At 39.3% G+C, this 26,023-nt stretch overlaps 1 protein-coding gene and 1 pseudogene across 12 annotated transcripts in view; one reads left to right on the top strand and one right to left on the bottom strand.

Annotated features, from left to right (window-relative positions):
- BDP1 (B double prime 1, subunit of RNA polymerase III transcription initiation factor IIIB) overlaps positions 1–26,023 on the top strand; it is a 115,257-nt gene that overhangs the window by 13,448 nt on the left and 75,786 nt on the right. For 10 of the 12 annotated variants that reach the window (XM_050793530.1, XM_050793529.1, XM_050793528.1 and 7 more), the window contains exons 7-11: positions 546–640; positions 15,332–15,386; positions 17,980–18,123; positions 20,548–20,826; positions 22,145–22,292. In XM_050793530.1, coding sequence (XP_050649487.1) covers positions 546–640; positions 15,332–15,386; positions 17,980–18,123; positions 20,548–20,826; positions 22,145–22,292 — 721 coding nt within the window. The remainder of the gene's footprint in view (positions 1–545; positions 641–15,331; positions 15,387–17,979; positions 18,124–20,547; positions 20,827–22,144; positions 22,293–26,023) is intronic. The other 2 variants (XM_050793525.1, XM_050793531.1) reach the window with 2 other exon arrangements.
- Positions 7,800–15,037, bottom strand: LOC126957017 (sterol carrier protein 2-like; annotated as a pseudogene).

The raw sequence follows: 26,023 nt of genomic DNA, 5'->3' as shown, positions 1-26,023 counted from the left end.
TTTTTTTTTGAGATGGAGTTTCACTTTCGTTGCCCGGGTTGGGGTGCAATGGCGCAATCTTGGCTCACCACAATCTCTGCCTCCTGGGTTCAAGCGATTCTCCTGCCTCAGCCTCCCACGTAGCTGGAATTACAGTCATGTGCCACCATGCCCGGCTAATTTTGTATTTTTAGTAGAGATGGGGTTTCTCCATGTTGGTCAGGCTGGTCTCAAACTCCCGACCTCAGGTGACCCACCCGCCTCAGCCTCCCAAAGTGCTATGATTACAGGCATGAGCCACTGTGAGCAGCCCTGATCTCCAACTCTTGTCCTCAAATGATCTGCCCGCCTTGGCCTCCCAGAGTTCTGGGATTGCAGGCGTGAGTCACCATGCCCAGCCTATGATTTCTTATACTGAAAAGTTTTTATTTATAATCAGGTGTTTTTAGGTATTCCATGGGGATCTTTCTAGTAAAATTAAGTACTGTCAAATTTTGTAAGATTTCTTTTCTCTGAAATATTGGTAGGATTAATTTTCAGTCATTCTAAATCTTTTATTTTCACAGAAACAGATATGTTTTTTTTAGCCATCAGCATGGTAGGAACTGACTTTTCTATGATCGGACAACTTTTTCCTCACAGAGCAAGGATAGAAATTAAGGTAAAGTAAACCCATCACATTTGTTGATTGGAAAGAGACCAAACATTACAAATGTTAGTAGTAGTATTTGTTTACCTTTGGTTTAAATCTCAGTTCATCTTTTTTTTTTTCCATTGAGACAGAGTTTCACTTTGTTGCTCAGGAGTGCGATGGCACTATCTCAGCTCACTGCAACCTCTGCCTCCGGGTTCAAGCAATTCTCGTGCCTCAGCGTGTCACGTAGCTGGTATTACAGGCGCTTGCCACCACGCCCGGCTGATTTTTTGTGTGTTTTAGTAGAGACGGGGTTTCACCATGTTGCCCAGGCTGCTCTCAAACTCCCGAGCTCAGGTAATCCCCCCATCTTGGCCTCCCAAAGTGCTAGGGTTACAGGCAAGAGCCTCTGCTCCCAGCCCATCTTTTTTTTTTTAAAAAAAAACTGTTATGACGTTTTTGTTACATTTGTCCCTTTTTATTGATTGAAAAGTAATATTTATGAGTTCTTATTTGGGTACAATCTTCTTTATGTTAGTTTCGTGTTTTCTTATTTATATCTACTAATAAAAACGCACTGCAACTAAGATATAGAAGAGTTATATAATGAAAAGAGAAAATAAATGTACCAGAGTACCTTGGTTAAGGGTAGCTTTTTTTTTTTTGAGATGGAGTCTCGCTCTGTTGCCCAGGTGGAGTGCAGTGGTGTGATCTTGGCTCACTGCAACCTCTGCCTCCTAAATTCAAGTGATTCTCCTACCTCAGCCTCCCTAGTAGCTGGGATTACAGGCGCACACCGCCATGCCCAGCTAATTTTTGTATTTTTTGTAGAGGGAGTTTCACTGTGTTGGTCAGCCTGGTCTCGAACTCTTGACCTCTGGTGATTCACCCGCCTCGGCTTTCCACCAAGTGCTGGAATTATAGGCATGAGCCATCATGCCCGGCCAAGGGTAGCTTTTTGAACACAAAATGTATTTCAGAATTTCCTAGGAAAGCTTAAAGAGAAGAAATCTGAGTTTACACAGTTCTCATTTTCTGATCCACTGCTTTCCTAGGCCCCCTTAACTCTGGGACAACCAGTGGCACTAATAACAACAGTGATGTCAGTTACAGCTATTATATGCCCCAGAAGATGAGCTGTCTCTGTTTTTTAGTTTCTTTGCTTGAGAAACTTATATAAGTTTTCTGGGTTTAAGCTCATTTGAGTGTCATCACACTATGTTGCCATAATGCATTCTTAATTGATAGTGAGATCTTTACCCAACCATGGGCTTTTTCTTTCGTTTCTCATCCATGTCATGTTCATTACATTAATAAAAGGAACCATTAGGATGGTATGTTTTTTCCTCTAGAACTAAATTAGGCATGGATTGTCTGGGGACATTACATAAGGGGCATTGTACAGTGTAATGAAATAGTCTTGTATTTCTGCAAGGGATGAGGAACTGTTTATATTCTTTACGTTCATTTTCTGATGTTGATCTTTGATAAAAGAACAAAATGTTAAAATTCTGTGAAGGCTAGAAATTGTCTACAATTGGAGCTCTCTGCTGATCTGAGTAATTAATTATAAATTTGTCACTGGGCTATTTGTCTCAAAAATCATGTAGATTCTTTTCCTGAAAGGTTACTATGGCTCTAGCAGGTCATTGGGTAAAGTGTAGAAAAGTAAGAGTAGGCCGGGCGTGGTGGCTCACACCTGTAATCCTAGCACTTTGGGAGGCCGAGGCAGGTGGATCACCTGAGGTCAGGAGTCCAAGACCAGCCAGGCCAACATGGTGAAATCCCGTCTCTACTAAAAATACAAAAATTAGCCATAAGCGTGGTGGCACATACCTGTAATCCCAGCTACTCGGGAGGCTGAGGAAGGAGAATCGCCTGAACCCAGGAGGTGGAGGTTGCCGTGAGCCGAGATTGCGCCACTGCTCTCCAGTCTGCGCAATGGGAGTAAGACTCCATCTCAAAAATGAGAATAGACTATATTTGAAGCTACTGAATTACATTACATTGATTTTCAAATATTGGACTGATGTTGTATTCCTGTATAAGCTCCATTTGGTCATAGTGTATTTTTCTGTGTTGTTCTGTTTTGCTACATTTTCTTGAGAATATTTTTGCTACTTTGTTCATGAGGGATACTGATTTGTAATTTTCCTTTACAAAGTCTGTCCTATTTTGATATAAGGCTTATACTGGTCACAGAAATTGAGCTGGAAAGTGCTCCCTCTTCTATTTTATGAAATAATTTGTTGAAGATTAGTATTATTTTGTCTTTAACATTTGATAGAATTTACCTGTGAAACTATTTGATTCTGTAGTTTTCTTTGGAGGAAGGGTTTATTTTATAAATTTACTCTTTCATTGATAATTTGTATTTTTCCTCTCTCTCTCTCTGTTTTTTTTTTTTTTTTTTTTTTTTTTTTTTTTGGAGACAGGGTCTCAGTCTGTCACCCAGGCTGGAGTGCAGTGGCGCTATCATAGCTCACTACAGCCTCAACCTCCTGGGCTTGAGTGATCCTCCCACCTCAGCCTCCTGAGTAGCTGGGACTACAGGCATGTGCTGCAATGCCCAGCTAGTTTTTTGTATTTTTTGGAGAGACTGGGTTTTGCCATGTTGCTCAGGCTGGTTTGGAACTCCTGGGCTCAAGTGATCTGCCTACTTTGGCCTCCCAAAGTTCTGGAATGACAGGTGTGAGCCATTTCTCCCAGCCTCCTTAATAAACCAACTTTTCTTAATGTCAGTTTTAAATTTCCAATTGTTTGTGTGTTATTGATTTTTTTTTTACTGTTTAGCACTTCCATTTACTTTTTGTAAATTTACCGTTCAGCACTTCCATTTACTGTGTTTGTTTTTCTAACTTCTTAAGATGAACACTTAAAGCATTGATTTTAAAGCCTTCTTTTCTGAAGTAGACATTTACAGCTGTACATTTCCTTTTTGTTTTTGAGACGGAGCCTCGCTCTGCCACCCAGGCTGGAGTGCAGTGGCGGATCTCAGCTCACTGCAAGCTCTGCCTCCTGGGTTCACACCATTCTCCTGCCTCAGCCTCCCAAGTAGCTGGAACTACAGGTGCCCGCCACCACGCCCGGCTAATTTTTTGTATTTTTAGTAGAGATGGGGTTTCACTGTGTTAGCCAGGATGGTCTCCATCTCCTGACCTCATGATACGCCCACCTCGGCCTCCCAAAGTGCTAGGATTACAGTCATGAGCCACCGTGCCCAGCCTGTACATTTCCTTTTAAGCATCACTAGAGCTGTGTCCCACAAATTTTGATTTTTTTTTTTTTTTTTTTTTTTTTTTTTGAGACAGTCTTGCTCTGTTGCCCAGGCTGGAGTGCAATGGCATGATCTTGGCTGACTGCAAACTCCACCTCCCAGGCTCAAGCAATCCTCCTGCCTTAGCCTCCCAAGAAGTTGCGACTATAGGTGTGCACTACTATGCTCAGCTAACTTTTGCATTTTTTTGTACAGATGAGTTTTCACCAGGTTGCTCAGGCGAGTTTCTGACTTCTGAGCTTGGCCAGGCATGGTGGCTCATGCCTGTAATCCCAACACTTTGGGAGGCTGAGGTGGGTGGGTCACTTGAGGTCAGGAGTCCAAGACCAGCCTGGCCAACATGATGAAACCCCACTTCTACTAAAATATAAAAATTAGTCAGGTGTGGTAGCAAGCTCTTATAGTCCTAGCTACTCGGAAGGCTGAGGCAAGAGAATTGCTTGAACCCGGGAGCGAGAGGTTGCAGTGAGCCAAAATTGCATCACTGCACTCCAGCATAGGTGACAGAGCAAGACTCTGTCTCAAAAAAAAAAAAAAAAAAAAAAAAAACAACTCTTGAGCTCAAGGCAGATCCTCCTGCCTCGGACTCCCGAAGTGCTGGTATTGTAGGCATGAGCCACTGTGCCTGGCCCGATGTTGTTACTGTTCAGTTAAAAATATTTTCTAGTTTCCCCTGTGATTTCTTCCTTTACTTCTCAGTTATTTAAAAGTTGGTTGCTTAATTTCTAAGCATCTGGGATGTAAGTTTTTATTTTATTTTTTGAGACAGAGCCTGGCTCTGTTTCCCAGAGTGGAGTGCTATGGTGCGACCTTGGCTCACTGCAACCTTTGCCTCCTTGCCACAAACCATCCTCCCACCTTATCCTCCCAAGTAGCTGGGACTATAGGTGTGTGCCACCAAGTCCAGCTAACTTTTTTTTTTTTTTTTTGTAGAGGTGAGGTTTTGCTATGTTGCCCAGGCTGGTCTTGAACTTCTGGGCTCAAGTGATCTGCCTGCCTTGGCTTCCCAGAGTGCTGGGATTACAGGCATGAGCCACTGTGCCGGGCCTAAATATCTTATTGTTTCCTAACCTAATTTTATTGTGTATGTTGATATAATTTGTAATTTAATATTTTTAAAATATATTGATTTATTTTAAAATTTAGCATATTAAAAAATGAAATTTAGCATATTTCCATCTTGGTATGTGTTTCCAGTGTACTTGAAGTTAATGTGTATTCTACAGTTGTTGGATGTGGTGGTATCTAGTTCTGTCAGTTACTAAGAGAGGAATTAAAATCTCCAACCATGACTATGGATGTATTTCTGTTTAGATCTATCAGTTTTTACTTTGTGTATGTTAAAGTTGGTTTGTTGGATGTTGACATTTAGCATGCTGATGAATTTATTCTTTTACCTTTAGGAAATGTTTATTTTTGTTTGTTTAGAGACTGGGGTCTCACTATGTTGCCCAGACTGGAGTGCAGTGGCTATTTATAGGGATGATTGCAGCCTCAGTCTCTTGGGCTCAAAAGATCCTCCTGCCTCAGCCTCCTGAATAGCTGGCACTACAAATGTGTGTCACAGTGCCGGGCTCCTGTGTGGTTGTGTTTTTTTAAATTATTGTTACAGAGATGGAGTCTCACTTTGTTGCTCAGGTTGATCTCAAACTCTTGGGCTCAAGCAGTCCTCTCACCTCGGATTCCCAAAGTGTTGGAATTACAGGTGTGAGCCATCCTGACTGGTCCATGAATTTGTTTTTTAATTGTTTCTTTAACCTGCGTCTTCACATTGTAAGTACACATTTTATAGACTACATAGTTGGGTCATCCTGGTTTTTTTGTTTGTTTTGTTTTGTTTGTTTATTTGTTTTAACCTTGTCAAGGGGCCAGGCTAATCTTGACTGTACTGTTCCAGTTTTAGTATATATCCTACTGAATGGAGCATAGGTCATGCTTTTTTATCTAGTCTGAAATCCTCTGCCCTTTTTTTTTCCCAGGAAGAACTATGTAAATTTTCTAGTAAACATTCTTAGAAAAGCATTACTTTACTGTATATCTCACTGATTTATAAGAAATAACATCAGCCTTAAAAAAACTAGGAAAAAAGATACAGATAATTAAACTTACATGAAAATGGAAAATTATAACAAAAGACTGAGCTTTATACATTTAGTTAAATTAATGAGATTATAATTTAAAAGCTGCATCTGAAAACAAACTTCATTTAATCAACAGCAGTGTTTTATGACTCAAATATACTGAATTTTTTTTTAAAAGAAGGAAACCCACTTTGAAACCATGTTTATTTTAAAACTAGACCTGGGTCAGATGCAGTGGCTCACGACTGTAATCCCAGCCCTTTGGGAGGCTGAGGTGGGTGGATCACTTGAGGTTGGAAGTTTGAGACCAGCCTGGCCAACATGGTAAAACCCCATCTCTGCTAAAAATACAAAAATTAGCTGGGCGTGATGGCTTGTGCCTGTAATCCCAGCTTTTTGAGAGGCTGAGGCATGAGAATCACTTGAACCTGGGAGGCGGAGATTGCAGTGAACTCAGATAGTGCCACTACGCTCTAGCCTGGGCAACAGAGCGACACCCTGTCTCAAAAAAAAAAAAAAAAAAAAAAAAAAAATTTTGGCCTGTATTCAGCTTAGATTTTTTCTCCCAGGCTCTGATCATATTTATTTTATTTTGATTTAGGAAGAAAATACTGTTTCTGATGGTATGAAAGGCAAAATTTAAAAGTTTTATGTGTGTTTTTTTTGTAATCCTAGTATGGAATTTTTTCCTTCTCTTTTTTCTCTTCTCTTCTGTTCTCTTCTCTTTCTTTCCTTTCTTTTTGGAAGTCTTGCTCTTTTTCTCAGCCTAGAGTGCAGTTGCGTGATCTTGTCTCACTGCAACCTCTGTCTCCTGGGTTCAAGTGATTCTCCTGCCTCAGCCTCCTGAGTAGCTGGGATTTCAGGTGCCTGCCACCATGCCTGGCTAATTTTTGCATTTTTATTAGAGACAGGGTTTCACCATGTTGGCCAGGATGGTCTAAAATTCCTGACTTCAAGTGATCCACCTGGCTTGGCCTCCCGAAGTGCTGGGATTACAGGCATGAGCCACCATGCCTGGCCCCCACTATAAAATTTTAAGAATTATTAATTATTTCTGATTAAGGTTATTAAATGCATAACACTAATTACTTGCCAGCTGTTGGTAGTCTTTTTCTTCTCTAGTTCATCCAGGGAACTCTTAAATTACATCTTCAGCAGAATAATCCTTAAATGTACTTTAATTTTTTTTGAGACAGGGCCTCGCTCTGTTACATAGCGTGAAGTGCATGGGCATGATTACGGCTTACTGCAGCCTCTATCTCGGCTCACTGCAGCCTCTTATCTCCTGGGCGCAAATGATCTTCCCACCTCAGCTTCCTAGGTAGCTGGGACTACAGCACATGCCACTATGCTCGGCTAATTAAATTTTTTTTTTTTGTAGAGACTAAGTCTCACTACATTGCCCAGGCTGGTTTTGAACTCCTTGACTCGAGTGATCCTCTTGCCTCGCCCTCCCAAAGTGTTGGGATTACAGGCATGAGCCACTGTGCCTGGCCCTTCAGTGTACTTCATAAGCAAAATGGGAGCTTTTGTTTGGATTTTACTGTTCCTAATTTTATTCTGAAACTCAGTTTTACTCCAGGCCACAAATAACATATTAACTTTGTAATGCACAGTTGTATCCAATTCAGCAAAACAGTAGTTCATCATCAGGCTGTGTTCACCCAGAGGTTAGGAAAACCAGGATTCGTCACACCTTTTAAAACAAATCTATCTCATGTTATTTGCCAATGTGTAGTTTCAGCCTAAATTCTGACAATGTAATTATATAGATTCGTATCTGTGAGATGAGATATCTTGATTTTCAAAAGGAGCCAAAGGGAGTTCCTCACAGCTTGCCTTTGCCTGGCTGAAGCTGAAAACTTTGTAACTTCATATTGCCAGTGATTTTCCCTTTGCCTTGAAGGAAGGCGAACTGAGGATTCATTTTACCAGTTCAATCACTAAAGCAAGTAAGTCTTAGTCAGTATTTGTGATTGTGTGGTCAGCTTTCTCATCTGAGTTGGAAAGCACCGATCCTTTGCTGTTATTTACATCCACCGCTAGGTGGCTTCTTTACCCCCTAGGCCATGCGTTCTTCACCTTCAAGGCAAAAATGCTACCAATTTTCTTCACAATCTGTCTGCTTTCCTCTTCAGGCTTCCTCTAAATCTCTTTAAACACAAGATTTGCCTTAAATCCATTCCCTGTAAAGCTGGCTGGAGCAGCCTCAATTTGATGAGTTCTAAAAGAACTGGCAGCTTTGAGAAAGCACATCTCGTAAAGTGTTAAAACCCCGGCTTCTCCAAGGCCTAAATTACGCTGCACAGCCACCTTTGCACCAGGAGCTTGCCTCTTTCCAGCTTCCTTTCTCAGCTGCTAGCAAAGTTCAGCACACTGAACCAGCTGTTTATTGGTTTATTATAAAGGATATTGTAAGGGATACAGATGAAGGATTCATAGAGTAAGGTCTGGAAGGGTCTTGAATGCAGGCACTTCTGTCCTGGAGGAGTTGAGGTGCACTGACCTCCCAGCACCTGGTTGCATTCACCAACCGTGAAGCTCCTGAAAATCTCAGCCTTTTATTTGCTTGTTTTTTCAGTAGCCCCAAAGAACATGGCCAGCTTTGTCTTTTTTTCCCTTTTTTTTTTTTTTTTTTTAAAGACAGAGTCTCACTCTGTCATCCAGACTGGAGTACAGTGATGTGATCTCAGTTCACTGCATCCTCTGCCTCCCAGGTTCAAGCCATTCTCCTGCTTCAGCCTCCTGAGTAGCTTGGAATTACAGGCGCGTGCCACCACGCCCAGTTAATTTTTTTTTTTAACTAGAGATGGAGTTTTGCTATGTTGGCCAGGCTCGTCTTGAACTTCCTTACTTCAAGTGGTCTGCCTACCTCAGCTTCCCAAAGTGCTGGGATTATAGGCGTGAGCCACTGCGCCCAGTCTCTTTTCCCTTTCCTTTCCTTTTTTTTTTTTTTTTGAGACAGGGTCTTTGTTGCCCAGGCTGGAGTGCAGCGGTGTAACCATGGCTCACTGCAGCCATGGCCTCTTGGACTCAAGCAATCCTCCTACCTCAGCCTCCTGGACCACAGGTGTGCGCTACCGTGCTTGACTAAATTTTTTATTTTTTGTAGATAAGAGATCTTACTATGTTGCCCAGGGTTGTCTCAAATTCCTGGGTTCAAGCAGTCCTCCTGCTTCAGCCTCTCAAAGTGCTGGCATTACAGGCATGAGACACTGTACTTAGCCCTATATATCTTTAAATTCACTTTACAATGAACTTATAATAGTTTAATGAGGCAGCTGGTCCAAGTGTACTGGTGTTTACAACTAAATGATCTCAACTGATTACAGAATTGTTTCTTTTTTAATATTAAACTTTTTAAAAAACCAGCTGACCCATGTTCAGATAAATTTCTTCTTTTCGGGTTTTTTTTTTTTGGTACAGGGTCTCACTCTCTGTTGCCCAGGCTGGAGTGCAGTGGCATGATTGTGGCTACCTGCAGCTTCACCCTCCTGAGCTCAAGTGATCCCTCCATCTCAGCATCCCAAGTGCCCAAGTACAGGCATGTGTCACTATGCCCACCCAATTTTTGTATTTTTTTTGTAGAGATGGGGTTTTGCTATGTTGCCCAGGCTGGTCTCAAACTCCTGGGCTCAAGCAGTCTGCTGCCTTGGCCTCCCAGAGTGCAGGGATTGCAGGCTGAGCCACCATACATGGCCCAGATAAATTTCTTTTACCCTACTCTACTTCCACTGCTTTACTTGACTAGCCTTAAAAACAAAAATAAACAGCTGGGTGCGGTGGCTCATGCCTGTAATCCCAGCACTTTGGGAGGCTGAGGCAGGCAGATCACCTGAGGTTGGGAGTTCGAGACCAGGCTGACCAACATGGAGAAACCCTGTCTCTACTAAAAATACAAAATTAGCCAGGCATGGTGGCACATGCCTGTAATCCCAGCTACTCGGAGGGCTGAGGCAAGAGAATCAGTTGAACCTTGGAGGTAGAGGTTGCGATGGCTGAAATCATGCTATTGGACTCCAGCCTGGGTAACGAGAGAGAAACTCTGTCTCAAAAACAAAAACAAACAAACAAAAAACCAGCTTTCCTTCTCTGTATATAGATATATATGGGTTTTTTGTCTTTTAAGGAAATTGAGTAGAAAAACTAGTTTTTAACATTTAACTATATATTTACCATTTTTGATGTTTTCATTTCTTCCTGTAGGTCTGAATGACAGGTCTACTGTTGAAAAATTTTCTGAGCTTTCATTTTTCTGAATGTTTTTATTTCAACCTTATTTTTGAATGATATATTTTGCTGGTTTGACGGGTTTTTTTTTTTTTGTCTTTTAAAGATATCATTCTGTTTTCTCTTGGCTTTCAGTGTTTCTGATGAAAAGTTGACAGTAATCATATCGTTCTTGCCCCCATATATGATTAATTGTACTTCTCTGGCTGTTTTCAGGATTTCTTTCTTTCTTTTTTTTTTTTTTTTTTTTTAGTATTCAGCTGTATGATGATGATATGCCTAGCTTTAGTTTTGAGTTTGCTGAGCTTCTTGCATCTTTCCCTGTATTTGGGAAATTTTAAATTACTTCTTTTAATAGTTTCTCTGTTTAATTCTCTCGTTCTGGAACTCCACCAACATAGTTTACCCCAAGTGACATTCTACAGGTTACCAAAGCTCTGACCACCTTTTTCCAATCTTTTTTCCTTCATTTCAGTGTTGATAGTTTCTATTGTCATAGCATCAAGTTCACTGACCCTGTCTTTTATCTTCAGTCTGCTGTTAAGCCCATTTAGTGAATATTTTGTTTCTGATACTATATTTCTTATTTCTGTAATTTCCACCTGGGTTTGCTTTATTTTTATTTTATTTTATTTTTTGAGACGGAGTCTCGCTCTGTCGCCCAGGCTGGAGTGCAGTGGCATGATCTCAGCTCACTGCGAGCTCTGCCTCCCGGGTTTACACCATTCTTCTGCCTCAACCTCCTGAGTAGCTGGGACTACAGGTGCCCACCACCACGCCCGGCTAATTTTTTTTTTAACTTTATGGAGATGGGGTTTCACCATGTTAGCCAGGATGATCTTGATCTCCTGACCTTGTGATCCACCTGCCTCGGCCTCCCAAAGTGCTGGAATTATAGGCGTGAGCCACCACGCCTGGCCTCCTCCTGGCTATTATAGTTTCTATTCCTCTGCTGAGATTTCCCCATCACTTCACTATACTTTCCTCTAAATCCTCAAACATCTGTATAATTAATGGATCCTTTAACTTTTTTGTCTGTTCATTCTAATATCTAGATCACATTGAGATCTGTTAATTTTTTTCTTTTTATTCTGAGTCTGCTTGCCAGGGAATGGGATCGTGCTATTGTGACTTTTCCTTTTCTTTTCCTATCACATTTTCCTATCTTTTCTCATGTCATGTGGGTTTTAAAAAACAATTAATTTTTTGGTCTCTGTCATGGGTTTGTTTGTTTGTTTGTTTTTGTTTGAGACAAAGTCTCGCTGTGTCACCCAGTCTGGAGTATGGTGGCATGATCATGGCTCACTGCAACCTCTGCCACCCAGGTTCAAGTGATTCTCCTGCCTGAGCCTCCTGAGTAGCTGGGACTATAGGTGTGCACCACCATGCCTGGCTAATTTTTTTTCTTTTTTTTTTTTTTTGAGACAGAGTCTCACTCTGTCGTCAGGCTGGAGTGCAGTGGCGCTATCTCAACTCACTGCAACCTCTGTCTGCTGGGTTCAGGTGATTCTCCTGCCTCAGCCTCCTGAGTAGCTGGGACTACAGGCATGTGCCACCATGCCCAGCTAATTTTTTTTTTTTTTTTTTTTTTTTAATTTTTAGTAGAGACGGGGTTTTACCATGTTGGTCAGGATGGTCTTAATCTCTTGACCTTGTGACCCACCCACCTTGGCCTCCCAAAGTGCTGGGATTACAGGTGTGAGCCACCGTGCCCAGCTTAATTTTTATATTTTTAGTAGAGATGGGGTTTCATCATGTTGGCCAGGCTGGTCTCGAACTCCTGACCTCAAGTGATCCACCTACCTTGGCCTCCCAAAGTGCTGGGATTATAGGCGTGAGCCATTGTGCCCAACCATTTTTTTTGTTTTGAAATGGAATCTCGCTCTGTTGCCCAGGCTGGAGTTCAGTAGCATGATCTCAGCTCACTGTAACCTCTGCCTGCTGGGTTCAGGTGATTCTTCTGCCTCAGCCTCCCAAGTTGGGATTACAGGTGCACACCACCATGCCTGACTAATTTTTGTATTTTTAGCAGAGATGTGGTTTCACCATGTTGGCTAGGCTGGTCTTGAACTTCTGACCTCAAGTGATCCTTGACCTCCTGACCTCAAGTGACCTCAGCCTCCCAAAGTGCCAGGATTATAAGGAGTGAACCACCATGCCCGGCCAGCCATGAGTTTTTTTGAAATTGCATACTGGGCTGGGCGCGGTTGCTCATGCCTGTAATGCCAGCACTTTGGGAGGCCAAGGCAGTTGGATCACGAGGTCAGCAGATTGAGACCATCCTGGCCAACACGGAAACCCCGTCTCTACTAAAAATACAAAAAATTAGCTGGGCGTGGTGGCATGCGCCTGTAGTCCCAGCTACTCGGGAGGCTGAGGCAGGAGAATGGCGTGAACTCGGGAGGTGGAGGTTGTAGTGAGCCGAGATCGCGCTACTGCACTCTGGCCTAGGAGACAGAGCAAGACTCTGTCTCAAAAAAAAAAAAAAGGAAATTGCATACCAGACATTGTGAATGATGTGTTGTATAGTGTCTGGATTATGTTTTTTCTTTTGTTTTAAAGAGCATTGGGGCCAGGTGCGGTGGTTCACACCTCTAATCCCAGTACTTTGGGAGGCTGAGATGAGAGGATTGCTTGAGCCCAGAAGTTCAAAACCAGACTGAGCAACATGGCAAGATTCCATCTCTACAAAAACAAAACAAAACAAAACAAAAAAACGCCAGGCGTGGTGGCACACGCAATTCAGGAGGCTGAGGCAAGAGGATTGCTTGAGCCTGGGAGGTCAAGGCTGCAGTGAGCTGTGATCACACCACTGCACTCCAGTCTGGAAGACAGCAAGACTCTGTTTCAATAAACAAAACAAAATAAAAAATAGTGTTGACTTTTGTTCTGGAAAGTCGTTAATTTACTGCTGACCTCTTTGTTCCTGTTAAGGCTTGGCTTAAAGCTTTGTTGAGGCAGATCTAGACTGGTCTTTAATCTAGGACATCCTTTCTCCAATGGGATTTCTTGTCTGATTTACAGAAAATAATTTGAGTTACTATTATATTATTCTTTTTCCAGAACAGTCTCACGGTAGGCATGAGTTATTATTTTCTAAGTTCTCTAAGGATGGTTATACTAATACTATACTGTAAATAGATAAATGAGAGAAGGGAATGCATTGCATACAGTGGCTGCTTTAATGCATTAGTACTTCATTCTCATGCTACATCCCTGGTAGAGAAAGGCTACTCTAGGGTATCATCTTTATCTCTAATGGTGACCTTTCTGGTGTCTGAGGTTAATGTATTTGGGTGTTAGTGAGGTCTTTCCATTAGGATGCACCTGAACTCTGTTGTTGTATGGTGTTTTGTGACTTTTAGCGTCTTCCTTCTGCTCTCATCCCTTTAGCAGCTGTTCTCTTTTAGGCCTTATATTCTGGACATATGCAACCCATACTTAGGCCAAGGTACCATGGAGTACTTCACCACCTAGGCATGTGAGGTGCCCCTCACAGTTCCTTTTTAGAACTATGCTCCTAAAGATTCCCTACTTCTGCAGCCTTAGTTGGATTGCTGTACCCTGTTTAGCCTTCACCTCCCTTTCCTTGGTTGGGAAATTGAGCCCAGGCAGAGAGCCAAGGTAAACATGGGCACATCTTGTCTGTTTTTCTTCTCTCCATGATTGTAGTCTTGCTCTGACTATTGTCCTTTGCTTGAAAATAATTGATGTATATATTTTGTCAGTGTTAAAAGTCATTCGTGGTAGAGTTGGATATTATCCATAATGAGTTACTTTGTCAGGGCCAGTAGTGGAAATTATGGGATTTATTTTGTGATCATGGAATTTGACCTGTTACTGGTTCTTACCTATGAAATCAATAACTAGTTTCAATACATTCTTCGAGAAAGTTTTAAATTGTTTTGAATTATATTACCAATTAAGTACAATATGAGGTAGCACTGTTTTAGAATTAAATGCCTGAAACCTATTGATGTTTCTTTTAGGACATTTAATTTAATGTTTATAGCCAGTCACTTTTTGTGGAGGTAACATTTGTTAACTTTTGAGGAAATGTTTAAATAACAGTATGATCTTTTAAGGTAGAAATAAGATTATCTTTGAAAACTTCTGTATTGGTAATAAGTTTTGTGAAGAAAAATAAAGAAAAGAATGGGAAAGAAGGGCAACCTGTACATTAAAAGATGTTAATGTCATATCAGGTTTTAAAAATGTGGGTAAGTCTAAACTATAGCATCTAAGAGTACACACTTGGGTCATAAGCAATAAGGAAATACGAGAAAGTGATTGCTTTACAAGTCATATTAGTGGTTAAGTTCTTTTGAAGGGAGGAAGGGGGCATGAAGTACTTCCTTTGTTTTATGTGATATTCTCTCTCTCCCTCTCTCTTTTTTTTTTTTCCAATAAAAAGCTTTATTTTTTGCTTTTAGTAAAAACTTATAGATCACTGACGTATAGATGGGAAACATTGGCTGTTTCCTCTCCTACGATGTGTGTATCTTCAGACACATCTTCAGACACAAACTTATGCCCTCAGTCTTCCTAATGACCTTAGGATGGATTGAGCCTTAAGCCTTAAACACCTCCCTCTTAATGGAAGTAATCTGGTAGTAAACTGAGGACAGGGATTTTTGGGGCTGAGAAAAACGTGATGAAATGTGCCTTAATATATAGAAGGTTGTCAAGATAAACTTGGCCTGCTTCAAAATTTCACTTGTTTCTCTATAGTCTTCTCTCCATGCCACTTGAAATATATTAGAACGATGATGTCAGAGGCTTAACCTGATACGAATACTTAATTTTTTAAAAGTTAATACCAGTTACCTTAATCATAGGTTTGATCTGCTTCTGTGTATGTTGACTTTATGTTTTTCTGTCCTTTGTAAATCCAGCTTTCATTGCTGATTCATGCTATTGGTAATGAGAATCAAGAAGCTCAGTAAAAATCTTTCATCCTTATTTTTAAAAAGCCAAAGGTTTAAGTAACTTGCCTATTGGCAAAGACATATTAAGTAGAGAACAGTATGTTATTCCTAAGAGTTTCATTTTAATGCTTACTGCATTTAAGAAAAAAAAGCTTGTTTTATGGGAGAAAATTACCATAGGGTTTTTTGTTGTTGTTAACAGAATAAATTTAAACGTGAAGAGAAAACAAATGGATGGAGAATAGACAAAGCATTCCGTAAGTATTAAGACCTCTTTTACAAAGTATTACTTGGAGAGCCTAAAAAATGACCAGTCTTTTGTCTTTGGCTCCAGTGTGTTTTAGATTTGTTTTGTTCCTGTATTGGCATAAGAGGAAGAAGTCTGAAATTTTTCTGTTTAGCAGTATGGGTCTGGTACTTGCTACAAATATATAGGCAGGAGATTATCCAGAATATCTAGGTGCAGGTAAACAGTTCTAAGTCCAAGAAGTTATGGAGGGATTGATGCTACCACTTCTAAGTGTTATTTATTCTGAAGGAACTGTATTGGAGGAGATAATTGTTTCTGGAAGACAGTACTATTAGTTATATAGATGGTTCTTTCTAGTTCTGAATGACTAATCAGTCATTCAGTCTATAACACTGACCACCTACTATATGGTAGTCATTGTTCTAGGTATTGAGTATGTAATGGTGGAAGATATATGGCAGATGAGAATCCTGCATTTAGAGCCCTAAGTCTAATTGGATGGGGGAAGAAAGATAGTGGATAAACATAATTTTAGGTAGTGATTCATTTCCAAAAAGAAGATAAAAGAGAGGGTGGCTGTTTAGATCTCTTTTTTCCTAATGGTCATTGGGGGGAAGTTCTGTCTGAAGAGATACACTAGCATTTGAATTTAGATCTTGTCTGAAGGAATGATAGGTATCTTTCAATTTCTAACTAAAATCCTCATTAAAATTAACATTTTTCTTTAAGTCTAGAGAAAGACATCTAAGGATCTATAAAGAAAAATAAATTTACTGTTTAAAATAGTTCTTGTAATTTTTTATTGTAAGATAGGTCTTTTTCTTTTTCACCACACTGGTGGACAGGAATATATTTTTTGTGGATTTATAATTATCAGTATTTTATTATTAATGTATATATTCAATGTCCATTTAGTCATCAGATTAGCCATAGTGCTAATTTTAGGGAAAAAAAATCCAAATGTAGAGAGTACTTACATTATGTAGCATGTACATTTATTTTATGAGTAGACAGTAAGGTAGGTGGGTAGATTCTATACCCAGTGTTTTATCGGGTCTTTAGGGAAACTGCTTTGCGGAATGGTTCTTAGAAGATCTGGAATATTGTGTTCCTTGGCCCATTCCGTGTTAGAGAAGTGGTCCTGAAACTTTTCATTAAGTTTAACACATTATAGTCAGAAAATAATTCATAAATCTATAAACAGTCTATTTAGAGTGTGAAGCCTTTTATAGACCATTATAATAGATATCGTTAAAATTTATTGATCTTAAACACGATACAGTGTTGTATGCCTGTAGTCCCAGCTACTCTCAGGGGTCGCTGAGGCAGGAGGATCTTTTCAGCCCAAGAATTCGAGGCCAGCCTGGGCAACAGAGCAAGATCCTATCTCAAAACTAAAAACAACTCATTGATTTGGGGGCTTTCTGTTGGATTTTTATTTTATTTTATTTTTTTAGTTAAAACCTATATAGGTTTTTTAAGAGAACTTACGTTTTGAATTTCTCTGAGAACCATGTGGAGATCCTTTATGATTCTTTGAGTCTATGTCTTTCAGAATCATTGTGGAGAGTCAGAACAAATTAAGTCTGGGTCAACAGTGAAATAGGGCCTTCAGGAATCCCAGATTTGGGTTTAGTTTCCTGAAATTCTTTTTATTTTAGTATATACCTTCTTTTCTGAGGCTATCTTGTAATCAAACCAGTCTTCAGCTTATGTGCATAGAGCACCATTTTCTCTACATTTACTGTAAGATTAGATGTAAAGTTCAAGCAAGGATTTGCCTCCTGGCCTGGATTCATTCTTGGAGTGTTCACTGATTACTTTCAGATACAATGCTGTTGATAGGTATTTAGTGGGCATGTTCCTGATTAAATTCATTTACTTCCCACTTTGCTGATTCTTATAAGAGTAAATGGTGAAATGGTTGTGATAAAGGTAGGGCATATGGTGGTGAATAGGCATTTCAAGGACTTCTCAGTCCATAAAAAAATTGATTTATATTTACACACAGTTCAAAGTATAGTTCGAGTTTTGACAAAGAATATGCCTGTGTAACCACTATCCCAAACAATAGAGGAAATGTTTTCATCACTTCACAAGGCCTGTTATGTCCCTTTCTGGACAATCAAATGCTGTCTTCCTGGCCCATGGCAACCACTATTTTCATTTTAATCACCATAGATAGCTTAGTGTGTTCTAGAATATCTTATACATGGTATCATACAGTATGTACCCTAGTATCTGTTTTCTTCCACTCAGTATGTTTTTGAGATTGCCTCAGATTATTGCATGTATCAGTAGTTCCTTTTGTTTAAAACTAGTTTATTTGTAATAAATTATTACAAATTTGTAGTAAACAAATTATTGTTTGTAATAAACTAGTTTATTCCTTTTGTTGCTGAGTGGTGTTCTGATGTGAATTTACGTATTTCTCTGCTAAGACAAAGCTATTTTATTGCTGAGTGGTGTTCTGTTGTGTACTTGTTTATCTGTTCTCCTGCTGATAGACAAACCCATTTGCTTTTGATGTTATACTTGAAAAGCTAGAAGTAGTTTTGAAAAATAAAAACTTGAAAGTTCTTTTCCTTTTTTTTAAACAGAGGAAAAGCGCCCTTTTGACTTCGATTTTTTTGCTCATTTGCTTCAGAAAGTTCTTGCTGAAGAAGAGAAAAGAAAACAAAAATCTGTTAAAAATCACAGTTTAAAGGAGAAGAAATCCACCAAACCACGGAAAAATGTAAAAGGTATTGATTTTAAAGGAAAGTGTGCTAGTTTACTTAGTAGTAATAAACTCGTAATGTTGTCCCTCAGGCCTTTGAGAGTTCATGTGTAGCTCAGGTAGTTAAGATCATCAAAGCATCCAGTTGGAGGGAGTATATCTTTTTTCAGTCAATTCGTTATCTGGTCCAAAACAATAGCTTTGTTTTAAAATTTTTAACTGGCATGATTGGGTTATTTGATATCTTTCTAGCATAGAGGATAGTTGTAGACAGTCAAAGAGCATCAGAATTTGGAGTGTCGTATTCTAGTATTAAAAAAATGGAACTCTAATCTTTTGGGGTTGTGACTAGACTGTATTGGTTGAGCATAACATTTCTGAAGGCTAATGTTGACTTGTAAAAGGTAGAAAGACGTTGTATATATGTAGGTATTTTTATTTTTAGGCTTATGTTTTCTTAACTATTTGAACTCTGATCTATGAGGACAATGTTTAGCTGTAATCACATAAAGAAGATGCTTGGAACTATAGGGAACCTTATATGTTAGCTACTTTACGTTTTAGCCCCTTTTGTATTGGTTTTAATCACCGAGAAACAGCCCCAGCGATCGTAAGACACTTTTTCCTAAGGACTCACAGTGTGAGTAGTGGCAGAGGCAGAACTGAAACCTAGGATTGTGAGAGCCTGTGTTGGGGGTCCCCACGACCACCACCGGGGTTTGAGTATTCACCAAGAAGACTAAGGATTCAGCATCCTTTGCCTGGAACATACCAAAATTTCAGATATTTAAAAGGAAAGCAGTTCAGCATAAACCACATTATACGGCTAAGGCACAGTGAACCACTCTTATCAGTTAAGAGTGGTAGGAACCGTTCCCAGAACCAAATTCTGAGACATGACCTGAGGGCCAACCTTGTAAGGAGGATTTTCAAAGGATAGCAGTCAAGCCTGCTAAATTAACTCTTTTCTGTTCAAAGCTGGGCTAGAATTTCTTCTTCTGGAGCATATCTTTTAAAAAGTAGTATTGATAACTGCAAAATACCTTTATTCTCAGTAATCTTTTTTTTTTTTCTTGTACATAATCCTAGAAGATTAAAATATATATCTTCTTGTGATTATCATGTTATAGGTGATAACATGAGTAACTCACTGTATCTTATTTAATGTAAGAACTTTTTTTTTGAGACAGGGTCTCACTTTGTTGCCCAGGCTGGAGTGCAGTGGCCCGATCTTGGCTCACTGAATTCTTCACTGCTCGAGTTCAAATAGTTCTTTCACCTCAGCCTCCTGAATTGCTGAGATTACAGGCACGTGCCACCATGCCTGGCTAATTTTTGTAATTTTTCGTAGAGATGGGGTTTTACCATATTGGCCAGACTGGTCTTAAACTTCTGACCTCAAATGATCTGCCCACCTTGGCCTCCCAAAGCACTGGGATTGCAGGTGTGAGCCACCATGCCCAACCAGAACTTTTTTTTTGAGATGGAGTTTTGCTCTTGTTGCCCAGGCTGGAGTGCCTTGGCGCCATCTCAGCTCACTGCAGCCTCCACCTCTCCAATTCAAGCGATTCTCCTGCCTCAGCCTCCCAAGTAGCTGGGATTACAGGCATGTGCCACCATACCCAGCTAATTTTTGTATTTTTAGTAGAGATGGAGTTTCACCATGTTGGCCAGGCTGGTCTTGAACTCCTGACCTCAAGTGATCCACCTGCATCAGCCTCCCAAAGTGTTGGGATTACAGGCATGAGCCACCATGCCCAGCCCAGAGTTTTGCTGTTATCGCCCAGGCTGGAGTGCAATGATGCGATCTTGGCTCACTGCAACTTCTGCCTCCCGTGTTCAAGTGATTCTCCTGCCTCAGCCTCCTGAGCAGCTGGGATTACAGGTGCCTGCCACCACGTCCAGCTAATTTCTGTATTTTTAGTAGAGATGGGGTTTCACCATGTTGGCCAGGTTGGTCTCGAACTTCTGACCTCAGATGATCTGCTCGCCTCAGCCTCTCAAAGTACTGGGATTACAGGTGTGAGCCATCGCACCTGGCCTGTATTAAATGCATTTTCAATTTACAGTATACTCAACTTATGATGGGTTTATTGGGATGAAACCCAGTATAAGTCAAGGAGCATCTCTATATGTAATTTTTTTTTTTAATAAAAATGAGATTTTAAAAAAAAGATTTTATGTGTATCTTGTTCTGCTTGATTTTTTAATGCAACAGTATGCTTTGAAATTTTCATGTGACTGCATATAAACTTACCTCATTACTATTATTGGCTCCATGGATTTTTATATATTATTTAGTCATTTCCCATTGGACATTTTAGGTTGTCTTTAGGTTTTTTGTTCTTGCAAATAAATACTACAGAGGACATCTTTGAGTCTCTTTTCCACCTTCACAAATTTTTCTTTAGGTTGTTTGCATATTTATAGTCGTTTCTCTTGTTTTCAGTCAAAAAAATTGCCTGTGAAAGAGTGAATGATGATCCAGATGAGTCTATGAGTTCTAGAATTTCAGACACAGAAAGATCTCAGAAGGATGCTCAGACAGTTGACGAAGAGTCTCTGACCTTATCAGGGAAGGATGCAGAACAGGTTGCATTAGAAGTAAACCTTAATCAAAAGAAAAGAAGAAGGAAGAAGCAAGATGGAGTTAATGAACTGGAAGTAAACAATCTTTTAGAAAATGCCACTGTTCAGGCGGGTCCTTCTAAAGGAGAAAAACACAAGAGTAAGTTTCTTACATATTTAAAAAGCCTCTATATTACTTGAGAAGACATGTACAGCAATATGGTATGTAACTTAATTTTCTGTCTAGATAGCAATTAATGGTGCTTATTAATTGGTTCTGTACTCATGGTACTGTGCTAACTCTGTTTATTTTTAATTAAAGAAAAAAGTTTATTGTAAAAAGAAAATTAAACAAATTAAAGTGGGGAGATTGTTCTCTAAAGTTTGTTTCTAAGTTGTGTCACCTCCTGTGCATTCCCATTAACTATGATTAGAAATCACATGTATATATAGTTTGAAGTGTGTTGCTTATGTCTGTTAATAAAGCACAGGTTTTCGTGTTGTACCTCTACAGAGCACCTCTGTGAACCCAGAAGGGGTTAATTCCTATAAAAGAACTAGAGGAATATGTGTTCCTTCCATTTTTCTTTTTTACTCTTTGAATGCAAACATATTGCCACTTAAGAGTTGCTTGGGATGAGGGCTAAGAGTTTGAGGGGGAGTCTTGGTCCCTTTCCTTAAGAATTCATATGTACATTATTTAAAGCCGATAACCAAGGAAAAGGTAGGAGCAGACCAGAACAACCTTTCTATAAAATTTATGTTTTCTGTAGTTCAGATTTACCAATCTGATTTTAATATAAGAGTCCTGGTAGCTAACATTGCATGCTTTGTAGGCATCACAATATTATGCTCTTTTTTGGCTTATCATTAGAGTCATTACGTATAATGCAGAACAGCTTAATGATTCACAACCAGATTTTAGAAATCAAACAGACCTTGCTTTAAATTCCAGCTTTTTTACTTGCTTAAGTATTGCATTGGGCAAGTTACTTAAGATCTCTGAACTCAGGGGTTCTCTATGAGGTTAATATTAATATCTTTTAACAGGTTTGTTTCAAGTATTAAATGAGATAATGCATTTGATGGACTTAAGGGTTCCAGCCACTTAATAAGTACTTAATAAATGATAGCTATTACTTTGTTACTAATTGGTATACTTCTGAAGGAGCAAAAGAATAGTTAAGTCAACTTTTAGTTTCCTTACTTGACATATAAAATAAGCCACTTTAAATACTTAGAATTTAAGATAAAAGAAAGATGCTATAAACTGTCCAAGAAGCTTGGGCTGATCCTCATCTATGTTAAGTTTTTATTGTGGTCTAAAAATAAGATGTGTGCCTTGCAAATAGGAATTTGAATGTTGAATGGATTAAGGTTTTGTAGGAAAAGACAGTGTTATAGGTAAATTCCTTTGTGCTTTAAAAAATATGTTTTTGCTGTCATTTTTTAGAATAACATGCATTTTGTATTTGTAGATAAATGTCAGGCTATAAGGCCCGAGGTAAAGGAAGGTGAATGCAGTAAGGAGCAGATGCTTTCCTGCACACAAAACGTAGATGGCATTGTGGGTTTTGCCTCCAGTGAAAAAGTTGAGAAAAGAACTGACCCCATCCTTTCATTAAGGTATTTTCTGTGTGTTTTCTGGTTTTACCCACATCTGTTGATTACTGAGAAAGGAGTGTTGAAGTCTCCATCTGTAATTGTGGATTTGCCTGTTTCTTTTTTTCAGTTCTATTTGGTTTTGCTCCATATATTTTGAAGCTCTTTTGTTAGGTGTGTACATATCTAGGATTGTTTTGTCTTTTTGGTGAAATTCCCTTTATCATTGTGTACTATCCTTCTGGTATTGCTCTTTTTTTCTGATGTTTACTTTGCCATTGTAGCTTTCTTTTGGTTGGTGTTTACATGGGTTTATCATTTTCTATAATGATTTTCTTTGTCTTTGGTTTTCATTAGTTTGAATATAATGTGTCCTGCTCTGTGTGTGTGTATGTGTGTTAAAATCTTAATTTGTAATATAAAAACATGAGATTTACCCTCTTAACAGATTTTTTATGTGTACTATACAGTATTGTTAACTATAAGCACAGTGTTGTATTGACAATCTCTGGAATTTTTTTTTACCTTGCATAACTGTACCTCTGTACCTATTGAACAGCAACTCCCATTTCCTCTGCCTCCCAGCCCTTGGCAATCATGATTCTTTCTTTTTCTTTTTTGTTTTGTTTTGTTTTGTTTTGTTTTGTTTTTGAGATGGGGTCGGTTTCTGTCACCCAGGCTGGAGTGCAGTGGCACGATCTCAGCTCCCTGCAACTTCCACCTCCCAGGCTCAAGCAATCCTCCCATCTCAGCCTCCCAAGAAGCTGGGACCACAGGCATGTACCACTACACCTGGCTAATTTCTTGTATTTTTGTTAGAGATGGAGTTTCACCATTTTGCTCAGGCTGGTCTTGAACTGAGCTCAGGTGACCCACCTGCCCTGGCCTCCCAAGTACTGGGATTACAGGTGTGAGTCACAGCGCCCAGCCTCATGCAGTAGTTTTCCTTCTGTGACTGGCTTATTTCACTTAATGTAATGTCCTCAACTTTCATCCATATTGTAGCATATCAGAAGATTGCCTTTTTTATGACCGAATAATATTATAGTACATGTATAGGCCACATTTTCTTCATCCATTCATTGGTTGATGGACATTTAGGTTGTTTTTGTCTGTTGTCGTCACTGAACATGGGAGTGCAAATATCTCTTTGAGGTCCTGATTTCAGTTCTTGTGGATGAATACCTGGAAGTAGGGTTGCTAGATCATGTGGTAGTTCTACTTTTCATTTTTTGAGGACCCTTCATACTGTTTCCAATAGCGGGTGCACCATTTTACATAACCACCAACAATGTACAAGGGTTCCAGTTTTTTTCACATCTTCTTCAATACTTGTTATCTTTCATTTTATTAATAATGTCCTTCTGAACAGGTAGAAGGTGGTTTCTTATGGTTGTTTTGATTTGCATTTCCCAGATAATTATTGAGTTGAGCATCTTTCGTAGCTGTTAGCCATTTGTGTATCTTCTTTGGAGACATGTCTATTCAGGTCCTGTGCCCGAGTTTTTAATTAGGTTATTTTTTTTTGCTGTTGAGTTTTGAGAATTATTTATGTAGTTTGGATTTTAGCCCCTTATCAGAAATATGATTTACACATTTTCTCCCATTCCATAGATTGCCTTTTCACTCTGCTGTTTCCTTTGGTGTACAGAAGCTTTTTAGTTCAATGTAGTCCCATTTGTCTAATTTTGCTTTTGTTGCCTATACTTTTGGTGTCATATCTAAGAAACTATTGCCAAAAACAAACCTAAAGCTGTTTACTGTTTTTAAGCATACAATTTAGTAGCATTAATTACATTTACATTGTTGTGCAGCCATCAGCACTATTTCTAAAGCTGTTTTATCACTGCAAACAGAAAACCTGCACCCATTATGCAGTAATTCCTCATTCTCCCCTCGCTGCAACCACTGATAATCTCTAATCTGCTTTCTGTTTCCCATCCATGTACTAATCAGGACCAGACTTGCTTAGTTTGAGATCAAATTAGGCCCATTAAGAGTGGTAAGGTTGTAGACAACTTTCTGTTTCTATGTCTAATCTAGATATTTCACATAAGTGGAATCATGCTATTTCTCATAGTTGTTTGTTCCTAGGTGACAGATATCTAAAGTGTGACTTCAGAGATACACCTAGTTTTGTAAACTACACAAAACTACTCATGACTTTTTCTAATTTTTAAGATAATTTAAAAAAATTGTGACAGGGTCTTACTCTGTTGCTCCGGCTAGAGTGTAGTAGCATGATCGTGGCTCACCACAACCTTGAACTCTTGGGCTCAAATGATTCTATCACCTCAGCCTCTCGAGTAGCTGGGACTACAGTCATGGGACACCATGCCTGGCTAATTTTTAAAAACATTTTTTAGTGGAGATGTTTTCCAGGCTGGTCTCAAACTCCTGGGCTCAAGCAATCCTCGCACCTCAGCATGAGCCACTGTGGCCCTAACTTTTTCTGCTTTAGGGGAAAACAACCTTGTAATGATCGTTAAAGTCCCAGTTGGTTTTGGAAAACAAAGAGTTGATTCTAAAATTGTTGTGTACACAAGAGTAAAGGCTCAAGAATGGTAAAGACAGGTTTAAAAAACGCCAGCTTTGGAGAGGGACTGTCCTAGACTAATTTTCAAGCTACAGTAACTAAAGCAGCATGGTATTGGTACAGGGTTAGATGAATTGACTCAGCGGAACTGAATATAGAGTTTAGGAAGAGACATTTAGGAATCTGTCATATGGCAGAGGTAGCTTTAGAAATTAGCGGGCAAAGATTGAACTAACTAACCATCAGATTGAGCTCAGATTTGAAAACCATAATATTTAATCCTCATGTTACCATATCCGCTAACTTCCTGATGGATTGAAGACTACATGTATAAAACAAATCTTTACAACTTTTAGAAGAAATGTAGAAAAATATCTTTGTAATGTCAAGGCCTGAGGTAAGACATTTCTATTAAAACATAGAAAACACAGACTTTAAAAGATAAGATTGGTAAGTTTGATGGTAGTAAAATTAAATAGTTCTGTTAACAAATCCTCCATAAAGAAAATAAAAGGCAAGTTACTGATCGGGAGATTTTATGTGTAATATCTAGACAATAAAAATATATAGAGAACTCTTGCTGATAAGTCAGGAAAAGATGAACACCTAGTAGAAAAAATGAGCGAGAAAAAAGAAAAAAAAAAAGGTATGGCTAAATGTGAATATGTGTTGAAATGGTCAGTGCATGACTCTCAGTTATATTATTGTTAGTTGAAATTTATTTTGTGACCGAGTCTTGCTCTATCGCCCAGGCTGGAGTGCAGTGGTGCAATCTCAGCTCACTGCCGCCTCGATTTCCTGGGCTTAAGCGGTCCTCTCACCTCAGCCTTCTGAGTAGCTGGGACTACAGGCACGTTCTATAACACCTGGCTGATAATTGAAATATTTTTAAATATAGTAGTTCTCACTTTGCATAGGACTATGTTAACTGCAACTTGAGCTTATTGGAGCTGTGTCTTTGCTTTATATGACTTTTGGTTACACAGTACCCTGCATAGCAAGGCTTGCCTATATAAATTTTAATGAAAGCTAATTCCTAAATGTTACTATTATTTTACGCATGTTTGATTTGTGAACCACATTTAATAATTTCTCATTTTGAAGCCTTTTTTTTTTTTTTGAGACAGAGCTTGGCTCTATCACCCAGGCTGGAGTGCAGTGGTGTGATCACCTCCCGGGTTCTAGTGATTCTTTTGCCTCAGCCTCCTAAGTAGGTGGA

This window comes from Macaca thibetana, chromosome 6 (assembly GCF_024542745.1).
Source record: "Macaca thibetana thibetana isolate TM-01 chromosome 6, ASM2454274v1, whole genome shotgun sequence".
NCBI classification, from domain to species: Eukaryota; Metazoa; Chordata; class Mammalia; order Primates; family Cercopithecidae; genus Macaca; species Macaca thibetana.
The sequence above is the reverse complement of the archived record's forward strand: the minus strand, read 5'-3'. Positions and strand labels throughout refer to the sequence as shown.